General features: G+C 36.5%; 1 protein-coding gene across 2 annotated transcripts in view; it reads right to left on the reverse strand.

The window, feature by feature from the left end:
* The window catches only part of KLHL4 (kelch like family member 4), a 179,105-nt gene extending 154,517 nt beyond the window's left edge, over positions 1 to 24,588 (reverse strand). The window contains exon 1 of one of the 2 annotated variants that reach the window (XM_023202337.2): positions 24,075 to 24,588. In XM_023202337.2, the coding sequence (XP_023058105.1) occupies positions 24,075 to 24,496 (422 nt within the window). In that variant the 5' untranslated portion in view covers positions 24,497 to 24,588. The remainder of the gene's footprint in view (positions 1 to 24,074) is intronic. The other variant, XM_023202338.1, reaches the window with a different exon arrangement.
* Between the last annotated feature and the right edge of the window lie 654 nt (positions 24,589 to 25,242).

Consider the following 25,242-nt stretch of genomic DNA (forward strand, 5'->3'; position numbering starts at 1 on the left):
TTCAGCTGCATAATTTATGTTTGATTATTTTTAATTATTTTAATACCTGCTAAATGCATGTGATAGAATTCTGAATTCATTTTCTTTGTTATCTTGAATTTCTTTGAGTTTCATCAACACAGCTATTTTGAATTCTCTGTCTGAAATATCACGTCTTTCTCCAAGATTTAGTCACTAGTGCCATATTTAGTTCATTTTAGTGCCATATATAGTTCATTTGGTGTTTTCATGTTTTCCTGAATGCCATTGATCCTACTATATGTTTTTTGGTGTCTGAGCATTTAAGGGTTATGTATTTATTGTTGTTTTCACTGACTGGGCTAATTTGTAGCCTTCCTTCTTGGAAGTGCTTTCCAGATATTTAAAAGCATGTTAGTGTTATGATGTAAGCTATATCTGCTTTGGTGTGGGACCCCTTAAGCCCTGTAATGCTGTGGTTCTGGAAGACTCATAGAGGTACTGCCTTGATGGTCTTACACTAGATCCAGGAGAATTCTATTACCAGGCAGAGACTCTTGTTGTATTTTCTTACTTTCTCCCAAATATACAGTCTCTTTCTCTATTCTGAGCCACTGAAAGCTTGGTGTGGACATACACAAATACCCTTGTGACCACCATCACTATAACTTTACTGGGTCAGACTGGAAGCCAGCACAGCACTGGGTCTCACCCAAGGCCCACTGTAACTATTTCCTGGTTACTGCCTATGTTCTTTCAAGGACTTGACTTGAAAGACAGCCAGGCTTGTGACTTCCCCTTCAAGGCAGTGAGGTCCCCCAGGTCCCAGGTGGGTCCAGGAGTGCCGTCTGGTTGACAGGGACTACAGTTGAAACTCTTAGACACGGACTTTGTATTTTACTGTATTGTGGCTGAGCTGGCACTCAAAACACAAGACATAGCTCTTCCCACTGTTCCCTCCCCTTTCCAAAGGCAGAGGAACCTCACCCTGTAGCCACCACTACCCCTGGCCACAAGGTATACTGCCAGACTAGCACCAATGTTCTCTTAAGGCTCAAGGTCTCTTATGTCAGCTTGTGGTGAGTGCTCCCTGGCTTGTGACTCAAACTTCAAGGCAGTGGGCTCCCCTCTGGCCTAGGGCAGGTCCAGAAATGCCATCTAAAAGTCAAGTCCTGAAATCAGGGGCCCCAAGGATCCACATGGTGTTTCACTCTCCCTCCTCTGCTGATGTTGATACCTTAGGTCAAGAAGTCTCAGAGGCATACCTAGATCATGGACGTAGTTAGTACCTGAGTATCACTGCTGGCTTATTCAGGGCTGAAGGACTCTTCGCTTAGCAGATGATGAACGCTGGCATGGCTGTGTCCTTTCCTTCAAGGCAGCAGGTTTCCTTCTGGTCCAGGGTGTGTTTAGAAATGCCATCTGGGAGGTAGGGACTGGAATTGGTTCTCATAATTCTGACTGATGCCCTATCCTGCTGTGGCGGAACTGGTGTCCAAGATTCAAGACAAAGTCCTCCCTATTCTTCCCTGTCCTTTCCTCAACTAGAAGAAAGGGTCTCTTTTGGAGCCAGGAGCTCTTCAGCCTTGGGTTTGAAGAGGGGTGATGCCAGCATTCCCTTGGCTGCCCCAGCTCTTGTCTCAGTAGGGCGTATACCTCCCAGTCCACGCTCTCTGATCCTAGTTCTGCCCTAGGATTCACCTATGAGTTGCAGTCCTTATGGCCTAGACTGCCTTTCAAGTTTAGAGACTGAGAGCACTTTGGCCTTTTGTGGCAATGTTTGTGGACCCTAGTTCAGACCCCTGGGATTGATGATTCCCCTCTGACTAGGGCTGGTTTAAATGCTCCCTCTGTGGGTGGGCATCAGCTGAGTTTGGTCTGGGTTTCCTTTGTACTCTAAAAAAACAACAGCGAGTTCAATGCCTTACATTTGCCGTGTTCTCCCTTCCCCAGCACCCAGAGAAGCTCTCTGCACCATGCCACCACTGCTGGGTGTTGGGGAGGGGATGGCATCTGAGATTCACAGCTATTTTTTTCCATCCCTTCAGTGCCTCTTTTGTGTACACGAAATTAAAAGCGGGTATTGTGAGTGCTTACCTGATTTTTGGTTCTTATGAAGGTGTTTTTTGTGGGTATACAGTTGTTAACTTGGTGTCCTTTTTCGGGGGGACCATTGGTGGAACTTTCCATTCTACCATCTTGCTCTGCCTCCCCTTTTATTTTCCCCAAACTGAATATTAAATATAATAATGTTCTGCTGTATTAGTCCATTCTCACACTACTTTGAAGATTTTATCTGAAACTAGGTAATTCATAAACAAAAGAGGTTTAATTGACTCACAGATCCAAATGGCTGGGAGGCCTCAGGAGTCTTACAATCATAGTGGAAAGCAAAGGGGCAGCAGACACCTTCTTCACAAGGCGGCAGGAGAATTAGAGAGTGCAGGGGAAACTGCCACTTTTAAATCACCAGATCGCCCGATAGCTCGATCACTATCATAAGAACAGTGTGGGGGAAACCACCCCCATAATCCAGTCACCTCCCACTAGGTTGCTCCCTCGAGACACAAAGAGATTACATTTCCAGATGAGATGTGGATGGGGACATTGAACCAAACAATATCATTCTGCCTCTGGCTCCTTCCAAATCTCATGTCCTTTTCACATTTCAAAACCAGTCATGCCTTCCCAACAGTCCCCCACAGTCTTAACTCATTCCAGCATTAACCCAAAAGTCCAAGTTCAAAGTCTCATCTGAGACAAGGCAAATCCCTTCCGCCTAAGAGCCTGTAAAATCAAAAGCAAGTTAGTGACTTCCAAGATACAATGAGGCTGCAGTCATTGAGTAAATGTTCCCATTCCAAATGGGAGAAACTGGCCAAAACAAATGGGCCACATGCCCCATGCATGTCCAAAACACAGCTGGGCTGTCATTAGATTTTAAAGCTCCAAAGTAATATTTTTTGTCTTTATGTCTCACATCAAGGGCATGCTGATGCAAGGGCTGGGCTCCCAAGGCTGCACAGTACAGCAGGGTCCTGGGCCTCCTCCACAGAACAATTTTTCCCTCCCAGGCCTCCAGGTGGGATGAGAGGGGCTGCCACAAATATCTCTGACATACCCAGAAGTCATTGTCCTCATTGTCTTAGCTATTAATATTCAGTTCCTTGTTTCTTTTGTACATTTCTGTAGCAGGCTTAAATTTCTTCCCAGAAAATGGGTTTCTTTTGTATCATATGGCCAGGCTGCAAATTTTCCAACTTTTATGCTCTGCTTCCCTTTTTTTTTTTTTTGAGGCGGAGTGTCGCTCTGTCGCCCAGGCTGGAGTGCAGTGGCCCGATCTCGGCTCACTGCAAGCTCCGCCTCCCGGGTTTATGCCATTCTCCTGCCTCAGCCTCCCGAATAGCTGGGACTACAGGCGCCTGCCACCTCGCCCGGCTAGCTTTTTGTATTTTTTAGTAGAGACGGGGTTTCACCGTGTTAGCCAGGATGGTCTCGATCTCCTGACCTCGTGATCCGCCCATCTCGGCCTCCCAAAGTGCTGGGATTACAGGCTTGAGCCACCGCGCCCAGTCGCTCTGCTTCCCTTTTAAACATAAGTTCAAATTTTAAATCATCTCTTTGTGAACACATACAACCGTAAGCTTTCAGGAAAAGCAAGATCACCTCTTGAATGCTTTGCTACTTGGAAAATTATTCTGCCAGATACCCTAAATCATCTCTCTCAAGTTCAAAGTTCCACAGATCTCTAGGGCAAGAGCAAAAAAAAAGCTGCTAGTTTCTTTGCTAAAGCACAGCAAGTTTGACTTTTGCTCTGGTTCCCAGTAAGTTCTGCATCTCCATCTGGGACCACCTCAGCCTGGACTTCGTTGCTCACATTACTATCAGCATTTTGGTCAAAATGATTCAACAAGTCTCTAGGAAGTTCCAAACCTTCCCTCATCTTCCTATCTTTACCTGAGACCTCCAAACTGTTCCAAGCTCCACCTGTTACCAAATTCCAAAGTCGCTCCCACATTTTCAGGTTATCTTTATAGCAATGTCCCACTACCAGTACAAATGATCTGTATTAGTCCATTCTAACACTGCTATAAAGATACTATCAGAGACTGGGCAATTCATAAACAAAAGAGATTTAATTGACTCACAGTTCTGCATGGGTGGGCAGGCCTCAGGAAACTTACAATCATGGTGGAAGGTGAAAGGGAAGCAAGCACCTTCTTCACAAGGTGGCAGGAGAGACAGCAAGAACGCAGAGGAAACTGCCCCTTTTCTTTTTTTTTTTTAATGGAATGTCTCTCTGTCACCCAGGCTGGAGTGCAGTGGCACAATCTCGGCTCACCGCAACCTCTGCCTCCTAGGTTCAAGTGATTCTCCTGCCTCAGCCTCCTGAGTAGCTGGGACTACAGGAATGCACCACCACGCCCAGCTGATTTTTTGTATTTTTAGTAGAGACGGGATTTCACCATGTTGGCCAAGATGGTCTCGATCTCTTGATCTCTTGATCCACCCGTCTCTGCCTCCCAAAGTGCTGGGATTAGAGGCGTGAGCCACCGTGCCGGGCCAAAACTGCCACTTTTAAACCATCAGATCTCATGAGAACAACCTCACTATCACGAGAGCAGCATGGGGGAAACTGCCCCCATAATCCAATCACCTCCCAGCGGGTCCCTCCCTCAACACACAGGGATTACAATTCCAGATGAGAGTTGGGTGGGGACTCAGAGCCAAATCATAGCAGCTGCATAATAATGTTTCAGTCAACAGTGGACTGCATATATGACAGTGGCTCCCTAAGATTATAATGAAGCCGAAAAATTCTTATCATCTAGTGATATCATAGCTGTCATAATGTCATAATGAAACACATTACTCAAATGTTTGTGATAGTGTTGGTGTAAACAAACACTACACTGCCAGTTGTATAACTATATAGCACATACAATTAATTATATATAATATTTGGTAAGGATAATAATGATGTTACTGGCTTTTATATATATATATATATATATATATATATATATATATACACACTATATTATACTTTTTGTCATTATTGTAGAGCTTATTCCTTTATTCCTTATTAAAAATAGTTAACTCTAAAGCAGTTTCAGGCAGGGCCTTCAGTAGTTATTCCAGAAGAAGGCAATGTTGTCATAAGAGATACAGCTCCATGTGTATGCTTGCCCCAAAGACCTTCCAGTGATACAAGATGTGGAGGTGGGAGACAGTAATATTGATTATACTGATTCTGTGTAGGTCTAGGATTATGTGTGCGTTTGTGCTTTCGTTTTTCAAAAAAATGTTGAAAAGTGAAAATAAAAATTTAAAAAACAGAAAAATACTTATAGAAGAAGGATATAACAATATTTCTCACAGCTGTAGAGTGTTATTTGTGTTTCAAAGTGTATAATTACAAACATCAAAAAGTTAAAAATATAAAGTTAAAAAATATATAAAGTAAAATAATATAAAAGTTAAAAATATTAAGTAAAAAAGTAACAGTAAGCTATAATTAATTATTGAAAACATTTAAATTAATTTAGTGTAGCCTAGGTGTACACTGTTTATAATGTCTACAGCAGCATACAGTAATACAGCAGGCCTTCACAGTCACTCACCACTCAATCACTAACCCACCTAGAACAACGTCCAGTCCTGCAAGCTTCATTTATGTCAAGTGCCCTATGCAGTTGTACCCTTCTTTTATCTTTGATGTCATATTTTCACCGTACTTTTTATGTTTAGACATGCAAATATGTACCATTGTGCTACAACTGCCTACAATGTTCAGTGCAGTAATATCATATACAAGTTTGTAGCTATATAATATACCATATAGCCTACATGTGTAGACTAGCCCATCTTGGTTTGTAAATACACTGTCCTGTTCAGACAAAGACAAAATTGCCCAACAACACATTTCTAAAACTGTATTCCCATTGTTAAGTGACGCATGACTGTAATAAGAAAATGGCTCTTCATAGATGGAGATAAGGGTGAAAGGATTGACTAATCAGTTTATCAGGGAAGAAGTTTACTAAATAGAGTAATGCTGGATGTTAGGATGTGCATTATTTTATTCGTGCATTATTATTTGTCATTAAGTACAGGATTGTTACTTTCCAGCACAACAGATGTTCTCATCAGATGTTGGTATCTCATCAGATGTTGGTAATAGCCATTACCAAAACATTGTCATAATGTGAGTTTTTGATGCAAAAAAATTACATATATATATAATAATAATCCTAGAGAAATAGCAAGTTATAAAAAAGTAATAAAAACAAGTTATTCAGTATTTCTGAAGCCCAGAATAAATAACTAGTCAAAAAATCAGATGCATTGAGTAAAAAATAATGAAAAACTTACCAAGAATATTTTTAAGTAGAAAAAATTAAGTTACCTTCTAGATAAGAAGAAGACATTAAAGGAACTTTAGACCCTGGGGAGAAAAACAGGGTATATTTTGTATTTTAAAATAATAATCACAAAAAGGTTGAATAGAGGGGAAAAAAAACAGTTTTATGTCCTCTTTACCACCTCTCATAAAGTGCAGCAGATACTGCAAAATGATGAAAAGCTTCAGGAGTGAAAGATTTTAGAAATACTAGCACGGCAACAGTCTAAAACAAAAATGGCACAAATGTCTTAACCATTTTATATACTGTATGTTATACTGCATATATAATATACAGAATCTAATTTGTATATTTCTGATTTCTTTGGGATTTGCTAATTTCATGAACATTACGAATTATTTTATCTTCTATGCAGTACTTCCTTTTCAAATGTTAATGTGTATTTTAGCCATAAATATTCATAAAATTAAAAAAGATGAAAAGTTTTATATTTTTCTTAACTTAGTATTTGCCAAGTCTATGTTCCTGAATTAAATGTAAAAAAATGAAATGGTTTCGACAACAATGTCCAGCAAGTGAAGCAATTCAAATATAAGATTAAGTTCGGTTTTGAGGTCTGTGATATTGTTTCTCTAAATTTCCAAGTTTTCTAACAATAAATTCTCGAAGTTTAAGAGAAGGAAGGTGAAGGATTGAAAATGAAGGATATGGAGATAAGTGAAGCTCATAGTAAAAATTGCACGAATAATATACAGTGGCAGAATTTGAGACTTTTCTTTAAATCTTGCCACAGGGTTCCAGGAAGCTACCACAAAATAAAGTTCTTAATAAAAATATGAGCTCCAATTGGGTTTTCCCATGGTGACTGGTAGGAATGGAATTTACTAAACTTCCAAAGAAAGTTTTCTAATTTAATTAGACAGTCTGAATATAGTAATACATCTCTAAAAATTAATTACCACTTTTTCCAAAGATATTTCTGTTACCCTAAATTGTTTTACCTGTGTTAATAAAATTAACACTAAAAAACAAAAATTAGTGGAATAATTATAATAGCTTTCAAACACAAATACCAGTAATCCTCATAGTTCATACTCAGATATTTAGGCACAACCTTTATAACATGGTCAGTTTCAATACAACCCTGACATGATGACATAGTCGTCCCTAACATATATAGGCTCAGAATAACATCCCCTTTTGATTCATATGGACTTCTGTTACACCCTGGAGACACTTTCTTGAAGTAAGCCTACAGCTGAGATGCCTCTCCATGTATCAATTCTTACTTCTGTTCATCCCATCTTAGGAAAGGAACTAAAATAATGAAGAAAGAAGCAGTTAAGAAGGGGAGAAAGAGAAAAGCTCAGACTTTGGAAAATAATAGGAGTTTCGATGTTGTCTATGCCTAGCATAAAATGAAGATCTGAAGTGAGATTCTCAACCTTTTTATTCATGCGTTAGTATTTGGCATTAAGTACAGGATTGTTGCTTTCCAGCACACCAGATTCACATACTGTTAAATGCGTGCCCTATAAAGCGTTTCTTAATAAAATACCAAATAAGTGATTTGAGCTTGCCTTCTTCTCAATTCTTAAAATGCTTGACATTAATTACAAGTACCATATCCATATAAAATTTTCCAATATCCCTCTTTTTCAGGCCGTGTGATCTTAGTTTTTATCAAATGAGAGGAATGAGATTATAGCTACTGACATAGGTAACTAAAGAAATAGGAGATTTTTAAAAATTTAAGTAAAATTCAAAGGAAATATTTTCATATTTATGTTAACTAAGTTTCATTTAAGCATTTCATTAGTAAACCAAAATATATTTAGTTAGTTGTACCTTGATAACAGGGCATGGTTTTTGAAAGTGTAGTCTTTTCTAAGAAGTGTGTATGTATATGTGTATCTATATCTATATAACTACCTATCTATATATATTTATATAATACGTGTTAAATAGTACTGAAACTTTGAGGTGACTGTCATCGAATCATTGTTGTAATTTCCATTTAAAATTGAAAACATAAAATCAGAACATTAATATAAAAATAAAATAATTTGAAGAAAACATTCTTTAGAATTCAAATTAATATTATAAATAAACAATGTGTTTTATTATACCTTCTTGATTTAGTCAAACAGTCAATGTGTTTTCAAAAAACACATTTCTCCAAGCCAATGATCTCTTAGTTTCCACATATTAACTAAGGCAAAAAGGCAGGGGAAACATCAAGCTATCTTTATATTTATGTTAAATGCACTTCATTATTTTCCAGCATTGTAGATGCAACCTTGGCTATAGCAGTTCTCTTAGTGAGCATTGTTCTTTGTTCTTAGATATACATTTAAAATATAAACAATTATAGACAAATATAAACAATTATTATTCAACAAATCAGTAGCAATTCTGTTTATATTTATTTGTTAATCATAAACTAATATTTGTGATACAATATGAAAAGTAAATATAGATATTTAAGCTGTTTTTCAAAAACTTATAAATTAAATTTTAATATTATATAACAATGAAGCTACTTAAGAATGATTTAATCAACCACTTACACAGTACTTTCTTAAATTAATCTTAGGAGAGCTATTATATTTTTTCTTCAAAATGAAAATATAATGACATACTATATATTAAGTTTGCACAGAATATCCCCCCACTTGCACTTTCTTCACATTTTTTTCAGATTTGTATTTTCACTAAATGACTAATATTCTCATAGCCCTGTAAACTTTTATGCTATGCTAGAATGGCAAAAGAAAATTATTTTATACAAGGGAAAATATCTATTACTTGAGCCTCAGTGGCAGCAGTATCAGCTATTTCATAATTTTTTATGTTTTGGCAAGTATTCTCTTCTCTTTTAATGACCTAAAATTTAGTGGAACAAGTAAACTGTATTCATTTATTTTTGCAAGCTGCTTTTAATACAAAAATAAAAAATACATGATAGCCACACCCTTAGTAGCATATAGCTGTCAAGGTAAGACTAACTAAATTATCTAGAGGGACGACAAAGGGAATTTCAAGAATCTTACGTCATTTCTGACAATTTGGCTTAAAGAAGAGAAAAATTGCAAGGTAACTTTAAAAGTCATCATAGAAATTTTTACATATTTATATTTATCATCAGGTTTATACTGCTGAAGGGAGAGTAAGAGAATAGGGCCGAATTTGTTTTAGGGTAATTGTTGGCTAGGTTTCAGAGAACTTGTCAGTAGTATTCAAATTAACTCCTTATTTCTTGAACAAAGTTGCAAAATTGATCTACTTCAAAATGGTAACAGTTTAAATGGGAATTCATTTGGTTCTCGATTACCCAAATGTATTAGTTCGTTCTTGCATTGCTATAAAGAAGTATCTGAGATCGAGTAATTTATAAAGAGAAGAAGTTTAATTGGCTCATGGTTCTGCAGGATGTACGAGAGGCATAATGCTGGCATCTGCTTAGCTTCTAGGAGGCCTCAAAAAACTTAGCAATCATGGCAGGTGAAGGAGTAGGCACTGCACATGGTTGGAGAAGGAGTAAAAGAGAGGGGGAGGCGCTACACACTTTTATCAACCAGAGCTCACTGTCATGAGAACAGCACCAAAAAGATGGTGCTAAACTATTCATAAGAAACTACCCCCATGATCCAATCACCTCCCACCATGCCCCACTCCCAGCATTGGAGATTACAATTTGACATGAGATTTGGCCAGGCGCGGTGGCTCAAGCCTGTAATCCCAGCACTTTGGGAGGCCGAGACAGGTGGATCACGAGGTCAGGAGATCGAGACCATCCTGGCTAACATGGTGAAACCCCGTCTCTAATAAAAAATACAAAAAACTAGCCGGGCGAGGTGGTGGGCACCTGTAGTCCCAGCTACTCGGGAGGCTGAGACAGGAGAATGGTGGGATCCTGGGAGGCGGAGCTTGCAGTGAGCTGAGATCCGGCCACTGCACTCCAGCCTGGGCAACAGAGCAACACTCCGTCTCAAAAAAAAAAAAAAAAAAAAAAAAAGACATGAGATTTGGGCAGAAACACAGATCGAAACCATATCACAAAACAACTAATAAATAGAAGCTGAAAGACCAGATGAATCCCCAACCAGAGACCCTGTTGCCTTGCTGTTGAACTGAGAGTATAGAAAAGCTCCCAGGTGCTAATAGATAATTTACAGAGTATAATCGTTGCTCCTGAGTTGGCTGAATATTTTAGATATTTTCTGCAAAGAGTGGAACCAAGATGATTTAACTTAAGGTTTGTAAAATGTCCTAATTTGATACGGTAGTTATGGGATTTAAAGTGGCACAATTATTTCACCTATTTAACTCCAAATAATTTTGTGATCAGTCTAATCTAAGCATTTTCTAATATCTTCAGCTATCACGATGATGGAACATTCATAATTTTATCAGAAGGAAGGAGTAAAATATGCTGCTGTGAGAAGCCAGGCATTAGGAAATTTGGCTTTATAGCCCCAGTTTTGCCACTAATTAGGTGTGGTCTTTCTTTATAAGTCCCTTCTACTTCTAAAATGCTAATATATCTGTAAATATGTGATTATTATAAGGTCAATTCAATGGAAGTAGAAAGGATGAAAAAAATCCAGAGCAAATATTTTCTTCATCCTCAGATATGCACTAGTTGTGAAATTATAGCATATGTACTTGTTCTAATCATTTGTAGCAAGTTCAAGTGTATATACAGTACTTAATGTAGAAATAAAAGGAAATCTTGATCAGGTGCAAGAAGTATACAAATTGCTACCAAACTTTCTTTTCCACTTTATTAAGATCATACAAGTGCTTCTGAACGGTGATTATTTAACATATTAAATATCTTAATCAGATTCATGATTTGTAAAGAAGGGCTTAATTTTTCATCCCATTTTCCACCTTCTATTCTTGGATTAAACTTTCTACATTTGCATTTCAAGAGATCTTGAATCATTAACCCTACTTCCATCTTAGTTATCCTGAATAGCTTCTATACTGTTAAACACCAGGTGATTCATGCCAAGTTGCTGTTTTGTAATTACTCTTAAAGCTTTTATGAGTGGTTGTAGTTTTTTTTTATTCCAACTTTATTATGAACCCCTTCAGGGAAGGATCTCCATTTCTATTTCTTTGCCATCCTTGCACATAACATGTAGGAGGGGTGGAAGGTTAAATTAATGCTGTTGACTCTATTGTTTTTAAGCATCCACCTGGTCAACATGTGGGAACTTGTAAGTCACAGATTCAAGTCTTACATTTATTTCTTTCATGTTTCAATATATCAAGTGTTAGGTTTCTGGAAGAATCCTGATAAACTGGGCTGTCAGGAGTTAATACAGTGGTTTTGTTTTGTTTTGTTTTGTTTTTAAGTTTGGTTCCTGAGTCAATATTACATGAGAAGTCTGTTAAACATTCAAATTCCTATGTTCTACCCCTAAACCAATAAGTCAAATTCTGTGGTAATGGATAGTGAATAACTACATTTTTAATGAGCTCCCTACATAATTATTGGGCATAGTGAAGTCCAAGGTCTTATTTAGCAATGTCAGGAAAGAGAATTGCCCCAGGAGTAGCTACATTTACTAGGGTCTCTGAAAATGAACTGCCCCCATCATTCTACTGTGTTGCAACCTTTATAACTTTATACATTTAACAGACGTGCTTTCTTTTATTCCTGCTGAGTTTCTAAACTTGGTTTTCCATTCCTTTTTGTGTCACCTTTATCAGAGATTCCTATTTCTGGTTTTCTGGTCTTGACTAGATAAACTGACCATCACTCCTAATTGAAACTCCCTTTACTTAATAATCTGGTTTCAATGTTCTTTATCCTTGGACTACACCCTGATTTTTGTTAAATCATTCATTGTGGCTCTACAGGAAGCTCTTGAATTCTTTTCCCTCATAGAAGGTTTTTACTGAGAAATATTGGGAGTAAAAATAAGCAAGCTCATTACTAACAATGAGAAAACTGAGTAGGTTTTATGATCTAAACTACGTGTTTGTTTTAAGGAGATGAATTTTCATCACATTGTGCTGGTTACTATAATTATTTGCTTATAGTACTTGCTGAAACTTGTAATATAGTATCCTAGTTGCCCAATTAACATGGAACATGAAGTGCCTCTGGATTAAGGCATTTAAATTATATTGACCTAAATGTTTTATAATTGGACATTACGTCCTCAAAGAAAATGAATCTCTTTATTGTCTTATCAAGGTACATTTTAGTTTTTACATTTGGCATAGTCTTTATTCAAAAAAAGGATATTAAAAAGTATGGTTTTATGTCTCCAAATCTTCTCTGAGATTATCTGCTATGTCCAGCCATTTTTTGAAAAACATAATAATGCAGTATCATGACTGTTCTGGGAAACAAACATTTTCTTTCTGAAGCATATGCAGTCTATACTGTAGGGCTCACATATAGAGAATGTAATGGTAAAAGATCAAGATTGAAGACTCTATACTCTCCTAGGGAACTACAGAAAAGTTTTCCTGATTGTTCTCATGACTAGGTCTTTGTCAAAAGGAATACCTTTCTCTTCCACTTAAGGTATAATATTAATCATTATATTAACTGTACTCAATTTGAGTATACTAAAACTTTTCTGTATTACTTAGTCACTAATTGTAACTCTTCTTTTCCACCATTTTGACTTTAAACCTTTACACTAGAACATTGAATGATGCACATAGTACCATTATAGCCCTGGAGTATTTTGAGTTGGATTATGAATTAACATTTACTGGTGAGTTTCATAATTTCCTGTTTTTGTTATAGTAATTATCATCTTTTCATTTTTAGTTGCAGTAATCTCTTAAGAATTTCTTGTAAGACCAGTCTAATGGTCATAAATTCCCTCGGCTTTTGTTTGTTTAGGAAGGTCTTTACTGTTTCTTCATTTGAAAAGGATAGCTTTGCTGAATATGAGATTAGTGGAAGACAGTGTTTTTTTTTTTTTTTATTTTATCACTTTGATTATATAATTGCATTTTCTCCTGACGTGAAAAGTTTCTATTGAGAAATCTGCTGAAAGTCCAATGAGTATTCCCTTAAATGTGATTTGGTTCTTACCTTTTGTAGCTTTTAGAATTCTCTCTCTGTCTTTGATTTTTGACAGATTGTTTATAGTCTGACTCAGAGGCGATATATTTGGGTTGAACATAATTGGAAGCATTTGAGCTTCCTGAATCTGGATGATCGTGATAAGATGTCATACTTGGAAAGTGTTTAGCTACTTCGTTAAGCAGGTTTTCTGTGACTTTCTCCATCGCTTCTCCCTGAAACATTCCTTTTTTTTTTTTTTTTTTGAGTCTTGCTCTGTCACCAGGCTGGAGTGCAGTGGTGCAATCTTGGCTCACTGCAACCTCTGCCTCCTGGGTTCAAACGACCCCCAATGCCTCAGCTTCCTGAGTTGCTCGAACTACAGGCATGCACCACCACAGTGAGCTAATTTTTGTACTATTAGTAGAGACGGGGTTTCACCATGTTGGCCAGGATGGTCTCAATCTCTTGACCTCATGATCCCCCTGCCTCGGTCTCCCAAAGTGCTGGGATTACAGGTGTGAGCCCAGCCTAGAACACTCTTAAACTGTGAGTTTCTTTATTTAATGGTGTTTCATAAGTCTTGTAGGCTTTATTCATTCTCTTTTATTAATTTTTTCCTCTGAGTTATTTCCAAAGCTTGCCTTTGAGTTCAGAAATTCTTCTGCTTCATCTAGTCTATTATTAAGTTTACAATTGTGTTTTTATTTCATTATGAAATTCTTCAGCTCCAAAATTTCTGCTTCTTTTTCATTATATCTATCTCTTTGTTGAATTTCTAAGATCACAAATTGTTTCTCTAATTTTTCTGAATCGTTTGTTTGAATTTTTTTTTGTATCGTGCTGAGTTTCCTTATACTCATTATTTTAAATTCTTTTTCAGGCATTTTGTAAATATTCTTTCTACATTCCCTACTCTTTCTAGGCTTTGGATGCCCAGGTCTTAGTTTTATCGTCAGGCATAGGCTCCTGGCAGCCAAGGTTGTGATGCTACAGAATTTCATTCTCCAGTAATCTGCTGCTGGAAACTTATTATGTTTCTTTGTATGTATTATGTTTCCTTGCTTTTTCATGTTTCTTGTGTGCTCAGGTTGGTATCTGTGCATCTAGTAGAACAATTGTTTTTTTTTTTCCCAATTTTGTGAGTAGCTTTCCCAGAGAAAGTCTTTCTTTCCTATGGATGAATCCTAGAATGTTACTTTTATATGGCATGTATATCAGTGGTCTAGGCTGTGGAGCTCTGGGATGGCAGTGTCACCGTTTTGCTGGGAAGGAAACACCAGGCTGGTTGTCATGCTGGATGTGTGTGAGTGGAAAGCTCTCCAGGGGGTCAGAACAGCCATTAAACTGGCTATGAGGCTGGGCATGGGCACACACATATATGTGCAGGTGTGGGAAGCTGGCATGTTGTTCAGACGATTCTCTGCTGTGCAAGTCCAACTGTTTCCTAGGGAGGAGAGGGTCACATGGCTTTGGATGCCTAGGTCTTCGTTTTAACATCAGGCCCAGGCTCTTGGCAGCCAGGGTTGTGGTGCTGCAGGCACCCATGTGAATGTGACAGAATGATGATGAGGCCTCAGGGACAATGGGTATAAGTGGCTATTGGCCTCCAATGCAGGACACACTGTAATGGTGAGTCCAGTTTCAAGATGGTGCTATGATGCAACAGCTTAGGATACAGGGCTGCAGAAGTATATTTTTAAGAATGTTCTCAAAAGCTTGGAATCTTTTATAGTAGATTAGGTAATACATGTCAAGATGACAATTTGTGTAAATATAAAAGTGAGGTGTTTCTAACTGCCTGGGAAAACTTCCTCGCAAAAATCTCATTAACTAAAAATTGCACAATATTTTCATCTGTTGCTCAGGAATTTAAATGATACATTTTCCATTGTTTTCATTATTTCATTTCATAGTTTGATAGTTTTCACTCTTTCCTCATTGTCTACAACAGTACTTCTTAAATTTTCTTGTAAAATGGAACTTTTTGAGAACCTGAGGAAAGTGAATGGAACCTCTCCCTCAAAATATTCGCACACACAATATATTTTGGAGATTTCTTGAGGATTAATAAGCTCTGACTTCTAAGGAAATGTTCAGAGTCCCTATCTTGTCTTTTAAGAGCCTCCATAATATAGCTCTGACCTTCTTCTTCAGTCTCCTCATTTTGTACTCTTCTCCAATATATGTTTTTCGTTTTGACGAAACTGAAATCTTCCATTGGAGTATACATTAAACTTCTCTGCTTCATCACGTTTTTCCCTAGAAAGGCAGTAGAAAGGTTTTTGCTTCTTCCTATAATTAATTCTTTCCCCTAGCTGTGTTAAAATGTGTCAATTCATCAAGCTTAATCTCAAATTATGTCACCTCCATGAAGCATTCCAAGATTGTTCTGGCCAGAAAGATTTTCTTTTCTTTGAATGCCTATGGAGCTCAATGACTAAGCAATTTAAAGTATTCTTATATTGCACTTCTTTTTCACAGTCATGAAGCCTTTCAACTGAATACACTTTATCTCTCCAACTATGCCATAAGCCTCTGGTGAAAATTAGCACATAATATTTACCTTTGTATTCATTTCTGTGAGTCGGAAACCATAATGCACATAAATGAGGGCTCAATAAATAATTCTAGAATGGCAGAAACATCTTAAACAACTGAATTTTGACATGTTGCAACATACTTCAGACTCAATTAAGTAGCTGTGTTGCTTACAATTTGATGTGACAGTCTGTTACTCATGCATTGTTTTCAGTTTTGTTACAGGTACTGTAATCAACATTAACCAGAAAAGGACACCTAAGTCTCACTGTGCTGATAGCAGTCTAGTTTTACAGGAAAAGGGTAGACAAGAAATGTAATAGATAGCTTCCCTTTAGTGAGCCACCCAGGGCTTGATGAAGAACCAATTGCTTATGTTATAGCTGTGCCAAGAAAATTGCAATGTATTTAGTATGGCTACTGATGAAGAAAGAGCAATAGACAATGTGGGGAGGAGGGCAAGACACACATTTTGTACAGTAATATTTAAAAGCATGCAAGGGATGATTCATAGTGACTAATAGTGATAGGCTAAGAAAAGTTAACCAGAAGTTACAAAGGACTATGAATTCACTGCTGATAGTTTCAATAAATATGACAATTGATATGTGGTCTCGTTCAGTACAAATGATAGTATAAGTATAATATATATGTATTGATTTAGCAAATATATACTTTAAAATGTAATTATATTTTATTAAGTATATATTAAATTATTAAAATATATTAAATTTATTAATTAAATTTAATACATAATTTATAAGTTACCAGAGTAAACCTTTATGTAATGGTTAATGTTCAAAGTTTCAATGATGCTCATTTAATCCTAAAACTGGAAAGTATTTGATTTAGGTTTTCTCACTTCTAAGTCACCTTTTCTTAGATAGTTATTTTTGGTCTACTTGTAAAATCTTATTTCTCAAACAAACACCATAGCTGAAAATTTTCCATTCTTCATGGTGAAATGATTATCTAAATGGAATAGAAACACCATAAGTAAGATATATTCAATGACTATATTTTTCTTTTAGCATAGGAAGATGACACAAATTTTTATATAATAAAGACTGTCTTGTATCTGTCATTGTCTTCCTTTTGAGAGATAAACCATGGCAATGTAAATATTATTTTAAAGTAGCAGGCCATATTTTTATTTGAAAATACAAATACATATATACCACTTCATTAGTGTCCGTGGAATCCTCAATGATTAAAAAATAAGTTTTTCTGTTATACCCAACTGTGATTTTATTAGTTGCTACATCCTTAAATTTGATTTACACTGAATGACAGCCATAATTAATATCATGTTAATCAGATTTGATACTGCATGTAGTTACTAGATGTTATCAGAACTTTAGCTAACTTCCATAGGATTGCCTTTAGGATATTATCTTGTCTTTAATGTGTAGGACTTATGCATTAGAGGTGGTAACAGCCCATTGATTTTGGCTCAGTATTACATTAACTAGTTGCCAACGAACACAAGCAAAACAAATGACGACCAATACCCAGTTTTCCCAATTGGATGGTCTTTTATTGCTGACTTAGGAAATCGATTCACTGAGACAGCCCTTGCTAAAATATTGCATTTTTAAAAAGAAAACCTGTGATAGTTTAATTGTCGACTAGAGTCCCCACATATACTGCACTCAATTTATTTTACTATTAAAATTTTACTGGTATCGTAAACATGTTACAATTAAGTAACCAATATTCATACATTATTATTAACTAACGTCCATTTTTATTCAATTTCCTCAGTTTCCACCAAAGGTCCCTTTTCTGTTACACATCACATTTATATTTCATGTCTCCTTTGGCTCTTCTTGACTTTGACAGGTTCTCAGATTTTCTTTTTTGATAATACTGACAGTTTCAAGAGTATAGACCAGGTATTTTGTAGAATGTCCCCTTATGTAAATTTCTCTGATGTTTTTCTCATGATTAGATTGGAATGATGGGGACGGAGGAGGAAGATAACAAAGGCAAAATATTATTGTCATTACATCGCACTAAGTGTACATACTGTCAAATGATCAAACAATATTTTAATGTTTAAAATGTTTAACTGACAGTTAATAATTGTGCTTATTTATGGGGTACAATACAATGTTTTGATCTATGTATACATTAAAAATATTCAATAACCTAATTATCATATCTGTCACCTCACCAATTTATTTTTATTTTTTGGTGAGAATGTCTAAAATTTTAGCAATTTTGAGCACTTTTGATGTTAAACTTGCATATCTGGCTAAGTTCATATTTGTCAGGCTTCTCCACCAACCGTGTAAATTTCCACTTTCCTGCCCTTCTTTCATGTCGTATTCACCCTTTGGAAAGAAGTCACTATGTGCAGCTTACACTTAAGGCTCAGTATTCTGCTCGACCTCTTTGAGGGCAGAGTGCTGGCATAAATTATTTGAAATTCTTCTGCACAAAAAAAATTGTCTTTATTCTTTTATTTATGTATTTATATATATATATATATTTTTTTTTTTTTTTGAGATGGAGTCTCACTCTGTCACCCAGGCTCACTGCAACCTCTGCCTCCCACATTCAAGCAATTCTCCTGCCTCAGCCTCCTGAGTAGCTAGGATTACAGGTGCCTGCCACCACTCCCGGCTAATTTTTCTATTTCTAGTACAGATGGGGTTTCACTATATTGGCTAGGCTGGTCTCGAACTCCTGACCTCAAGTGATCTGCCTGCCTCGGCCTCCCAAAGTGCTGGGATTACAAGCATGAGCCACCACGGCCAGCCTTCTCATTTATTCAATCATTTATTTATATCAGTATGGACTCATGGGTGTTTATCTTATATTATGATTTGCAATCCAATAGTACTTCATTTTGCTATTTAAATTATTCCAGTTTTGGCTATTGGGAGCTTTTTCGTTAATCCCTGTGTCCCTTTGACACACCTGCATCATTTTTTTTGAATACTTATTTTCTGGCACTACAAGATGTTCCAGGTTCATCTTTCAGAATATTGATTTTGACTCGATTTTTTTAACTGAGGATCCAGTGTTCCCCAGTGCTCCTCCTTGATTTCAGTTTTTCCTTCTCCTTTAAATAAAATAACTTCACACTGGTACGAATACATACATATACATATATGTGTACGTATATGTATAAAACACTGCAATTATTTTCACGAATAAAGTCATATGACTTATAATGTCTTAAGGCATCAACAGGATCAGCATTAGGGACCAGAGTCAGAAAGAAGACATACAAGTTTCCAGAAAAGTCTTTAAAGTACAAAGTGACTGAACATTTGTGCAATTTGCAACACGTCAATATAATTAATATGCTGCTCTTGACATCACTAATTAATATGCTGCTCTTGACACCACTTGTTATATAGTATAATGCATTTTGAAGCCTTTATTTCTATTTCCAAACGCAAAAATTAAATGATGTCATTCACATACCAGAAATAACAACTATGTTTAACCATAAAAGTATATGTCTCCGAAGTATCACCAAGTTCCTTAAATGACAGTCCCCAAATTTTCAAATATTAAGCATATTTTAATGAATGTTAACTTAATTATATATGTGATAACATACGGTCAGGAACGAGACATGAGGATCATGGTACCTCACTCTCAGGATTGAGGCGACGAGTAGCAAGGATTTGAAATCAACCAGCAAAGGTTTCATCTCTAAATATGTTAGGAATCATTGCAATGAATTTAAATTTTTTGTCGTAATGTTCTAAATGTAGTAAGGCAATTGAATAACTTATGTAATTTTGTGTGGTGTGTTTTAAACCACAGGCAAAAAGATTTAACCTTAACCTTTCTGTAAATAACAATATAATTGTAGTTCATTTCCCATTCTTTCATTTGACATACAAGTCTCTACTGAATAATGCAGTGTAGTTAAGTGAAGCAGGTCTAATTCTGAACTTCAGAAAATTACACTATTTTCACCTTGTAAGAAGATAGGCAACAACAACATTAACAGATATAATACCTGGAGAAATACCAATTGTAGATGTCAGCAACAGTTTCACATTCAAAGTCTTCCCTTGGGGGCCAGAGAAAATATACGTAAAGTACTCCACGCTTGGCGCACAGTGAGCATCAACAAAAGGTACTTCCTATTTTTAATGTTGTATTAGTATTGCTTTGTTATTGTTACCTTTCCAAAGTCATTTCCTACCACTCTCTCTGTTGAGCACGCTTCTCCAGATGCACTATCAACCACACTCCCATCTCAGGCCCCATGAAATTGATTTCTTCCTGGAAAGCACTCCCTGCAGATACCCACATATCTCATTTTCTGCTTTACGGGAAATAATTTTACAACAAGTTTCACTGTTTTAGACTTAGAATTTCTCTTATGCATGAATATTTCCCCAGCGGATATCAAAACAGATGGGTTTGTGTTAAGGATGAAGACCTACAATACATTTGACCCTATCTGAATCGTTTCGTTAAAAAAGGCAAATACACTGTCATGTGTCTATTTTCTTAAAGGGGAGAGGTCTCTGTATGAGGCACGTGCCACACTGGCTGAATAGTCATATCCCCAGAGGGCAAAAGAGCAACATGGTTACAGGATGGCTGGAAAGTCACCTCTGTGGCCATGGACCATGCATGTGATCCTAAAATCACTATAATGAATAACAGGGCAGGACATAATTTTTAGTTCACAGGTTAAGGAATATTTTGAACATTAATCAATGGACTCTGTGGGGACATGTGGCATTGATTTGCATAGAAAACCATATATGGTGGTTAAGTACTCCCTTGGCACAGGAGAAGTAACCTCTCATTTGCTTCAAATTCTTGAGTCAGACATTCTGCCTTTTCTCACTTCATTTAAATATCTACTCAAATATTACCTCATCCAAAAAGCCTTCTCTATCTGAAGGAGTGCCCTCTACTTCACTCTATTCTTTCTAATTAATTTTTGTCATATTATTTATAATCACCTAAATATTATAATTTGGTTTATTTTTATTGCCTCTCTCTTCCCATTAGAATGTGTATTCAATGATTCAATGAAAACAGATTCTCTGTTTTGATCCTGTTTTATCCCTAACATCTAGAAGAGTGCCTGGAGCACAACGAATGCTGAATCTTTGTGGAACAAATTATTAATAAATTCTAAGTCTTATTCATCCAATCCTACTTTCTCTTGGATAGCAACATATACAATAACATCCGCTCATTTTTTCTAGGCAAACCTCACTTGAAACTTGGAAAACGTTCTAGTAAAGAAAGAATGGAGTCTTTACTGGCAGTGCACAGATGACAAAAATATTTAAAGTCACGTATCAGTACAGTTGGTAGGTTGTGCAAAAGCCTGAAACCCCAACAGGTAAAATAAGGGCATGGTCCCAATTCCTGACAATTCCTTAGAATTAAACAGTTCTGTAAATGTCCAATTTTGTACTGGGGCATGTTCTTGGTCCATAAATGGTTCATTTGCATTTTATGCAATGTCTTCGAACACAAGAGGAAATCACGACATCTCTCTTTCAGCAAATGCAGTAAGCGTGATTTTTCATGTTAACACGGTGACATCCGTCTGTATACTTATGCAATAATGCTTATGAGCAATTGCAAATACCTATATATATGATTTCATAATTAAATATTCTGTCACATAAGAAGCATAATCATAACACAATGTTAAAATATGTGTTCTTTTTGTTGGAATGCTATGGTTGAAATAAGGAAAAGACACTTCAGCAAGGTAGTTATGGGGAATCAAAGATGCAGAGTTAGTAGATAACTAGGACAAAAGTAAAATGATAATTGAGCACAGGTCTCTGATGACCAGCATACAGGTATGTGAATACTCACAGTGTGGGATCACAATACAGAGCTGTTCCTAAATGCTCTATGTACTTATAGTTCAATTGCATATGAATATATTTGGATTTTAACTTTCCAAACCAACATGTTAACATAACTTTAAGAATGTTGGCTTTAATATCCTTTCCAGGACGAATTGTGATTTATTCTGTTGTATTGCATGTTTGCAATGTAGTCCATTCTCTATTTATTCCCCATAATATTTGTAGAAATCAGGGTGGTTTAAAGAGCCTTGCTTTGCTCTGAGCGTCATAGCTCATCTTGTACTAGTATGATAATTCTCCACACTCACTACTGTTTTCTTTTTTAAAAAACCACTGGAGTTATATTGAGGGGATGGCAGCCTGCTGCCAAATTGTTAGGATCTTTTCTTCCTGCTCCCCAATATTGCTGAAGAAGAGGGGCACTGGACAAGCAAGGCACCAGGAAGCTCCTTCTCAAATGATGCTGCATCAAGACAGGAAGATCTAGAATGGGTAAGGAGAAGGTAATAAACCACTGTATTTCAATTAATAAGATCCTCAATTTAGCCCCCTCCTGCCTAAGATATCCTTGGCACACCTACAAAACCATTTCCTGTATGTATGTTAAGAAAATGTTAGCTTTCCAATGAAACCATAGAATAATTAACAAGGTATTTCTTTAGAAAATAAAAAATGTAAGGAATGAAATCAAAGGATGAATGCACTTTTTAAAACTGTCATTTGATGACGCTTTAAATTTGACATTTTATCTAACATTTTTTCTAACATCTATTTTATTGTAAACATTCTCATACTAGAAAATTAATTCATGTATTCTCAAATAATTTTGCTCCCAGGTCACAGTTGGTAATTTAAATTTCTCTACAACAGAGTTAAATTCATTTATTAATCTCCAAATTCAGCAGTTTTAAAAAATTGTTCTTGGTGAGGAGAACAAATTTGAAAGCCTGCTGAATTTAAAATTATGGACTCTGTATTACTCTGAGAGTCTTATTTGCTATACCAAATGCAACCTGCAATCCCTACAGTTATATAGCTTTTCCACGGACAAGCACAAAATACTTAGGAAAATTTCACACATACGTGCCTTATTTCCTGAGAAGTTTATATGGCAGACAATCTAACTTTATTATTAATGACATTTCACAAAGTCTTCTGCATGTTTATACTTCAACAAGACTGAGTACCTATAAAGGCATCATTTTGCTGTAATGTTGTTAGGCTGCTGCTTCTTTTGATATTCTGTTTTGAATTTATGAAAGCAAGAAACTGTGAGGTTGTTATATTGGGAAAACTTATATTAAGAAGTGAATCTGCCAGTCCTTCTCTATTTTTATGTGGAAACATAGTATGCCAAATATACAGGTTTCCAAATAAATTAGCATGTTGAACTACTATATGATCTAAAATGCATAAAAACACTTCTTTTTCTATGGCATTACTAAAAATTAATTACATTGCCAATATTATCAACTGTGTCTAAAACAAGTTGGGACTATAAAAATGTCTGACAGCGAAAAAGCAAAAAACAAAGAGATAAAGATACACTAGGTTAAGTTATAATTGACAGTATTAGAGAACAGAACGTAATTTTCCTGCACTCAAACAATACCGGTGGGCATAAAAGTAAAGATAAAATCGACTGTTTTCTGAACTATACCCAAACTACACGATATAGTCACTGTTTATTCAATTTTCATTTTGTGTAAAAGCTGAAATGCTCCATTTCCCGCTTTAAGATCACATTGCTGTAAGTAGCATCGTATTACTTGCTTTATGCAGAATATTTTCATGCTTGCACAAACTAGCTATGAAAGTAATAAAACTTGAAATGAGTCTCCGAACGCCAGATATTCCATATCGTCACATAAAGATAACACAGCTTTAAGAGTCAATATAGCAACTATGTACTAAGGAAACAGATAAGGATGTGCTGATCAGTCACAGCTTTTATTTTGTCAAAGTTGGCCTAACTCAATGTCAGAAAGAGTTTCTGTGATTCATAACACTTGTACAAAGAATTGCATTTAAACATCTGAGCCACGGAGTGTATTTATAGAACATTAGTAATTACAATAAACATTTCTTAGAATTGAAACAGAATTCTTAATGAAAATAGAAGTAAACTCATAACCCACACCCCAAATTTCCAGTAATTATCAAGACGTATTCGTTATTGCTGTTTTCTTTTATAAACTTTGAGGAAACGGTTTCTGAGAGACCCTGATTGGCTGAATACAAACTCAGAGATTATTATGACACTTTCTATTTAAACCCTAAACATGAATTGTAGAGGTTAAGTTAACTGAAATTACGGCTTTCAGTTACGCGACCAAAAACTCTTACCTTGCTGTAGAATCTTCTATATTGTCATCAGCCATCATCTCCAAATCTTGTGCGCGTTTCCCACAAGCTTCTTGGAATAAATTCTTCTCTGGAACTGCCTTAGGAGTATCTTCATTTGCTTGAAAATGTACTATCAGATTATGTTGCTGCAAATTCTGAACGGCTCTCTGATGGGCAGGGGCCGGTCCTGGCACTGGTGCCAGTATATTGTGGTGGACAGGACTGTTGCTTTTCTTCAGTCCGTTTCTGTCCCGAGAGTGGCTCTTCAACCTGCCCTGAACCGGGGTCCCTCTGTGCTCATATCCTTCCTGCTGAAGACAGCTTCCAGTGTTGGTGGAACCTTGAAAAGGATGACTAAACCACCTCCAGCGTAGCCTTAGGATCTGTTTCACATCAAACTCTTTCTTGCCAGACACTGACATTGTAGCAGGAGGAAAGACAAAAGCCTTCTCTCACAGAAAGGAAACGGAGCCTTTGTTATCTCTTGTTTTTCTGCCTCTTCTGTAGAACTAACAAAAGCACAAGTGCCGGAGCAGTCTTTCTTGCTTTCTCTCCCCTCCCCCACTGCCTACGATACACTGTGAATACTTGTAGCCTTCTAGCAGAAGCAGAAGGCTGCAGCTAACCGTGTAGGTGGGAACCCATGCTGACAGGATGATGAGGTCAGACCTTAAGCAAGTAAATCAGCTTACCACAGGAAAGCAGCCACCACAACACTCTCCAGCTGTTAAATTTGCAGGCTTGTAGTCCTCCTGCTTGGACTTGCAAATATCTAGTCCTGCTTCTTCAGTATCAAAGTACAGTAGCTGCAGTACAAACCCAGGCAAGTGAGCCAAAGAGAAGTGTTTAAACTTATTTTCTTCTAGATGTCTTCTACTCACGCCTCCCCTGCTAGATTCATTTCTCAGTAGCCCACTTCTAAAAATGTACCACTTTGTTCCATGATAATGTGCGACAGAGGAATTCATTATAATCTATTTTGAGATTCCTTTTATGGAAACTTTGCAAATGGTTCATTAAGGGAAAGCATCAGTACCCTCATGCGGGTTTGTAATTAGTTTTTTACAAAACTAATCTGAAAATGTGAAAGTCTCTATATGAATATTTACCTGAAAACTTGACAAATTTTAGAAACATAAGAAAGCATTGATTACCCATGATCACTCAC

This window comes from Piliocolobus tephrosceles, chromosome 12, assembly GCF_002776525.5.
Source record: "Piliocolobus tephrosceles isolate RC106 chromosome 12, ASM277652v3, whole genome shotgun sequence".
In the NCBI taxonomy this organism is placed as follows: domain Eukaryota; kingdom Metazoa; phylum Chordata; class Mammalia; order Primates; family Cercopithecidae; genus Piliocolobus; species Piliocolobus tephrosceles.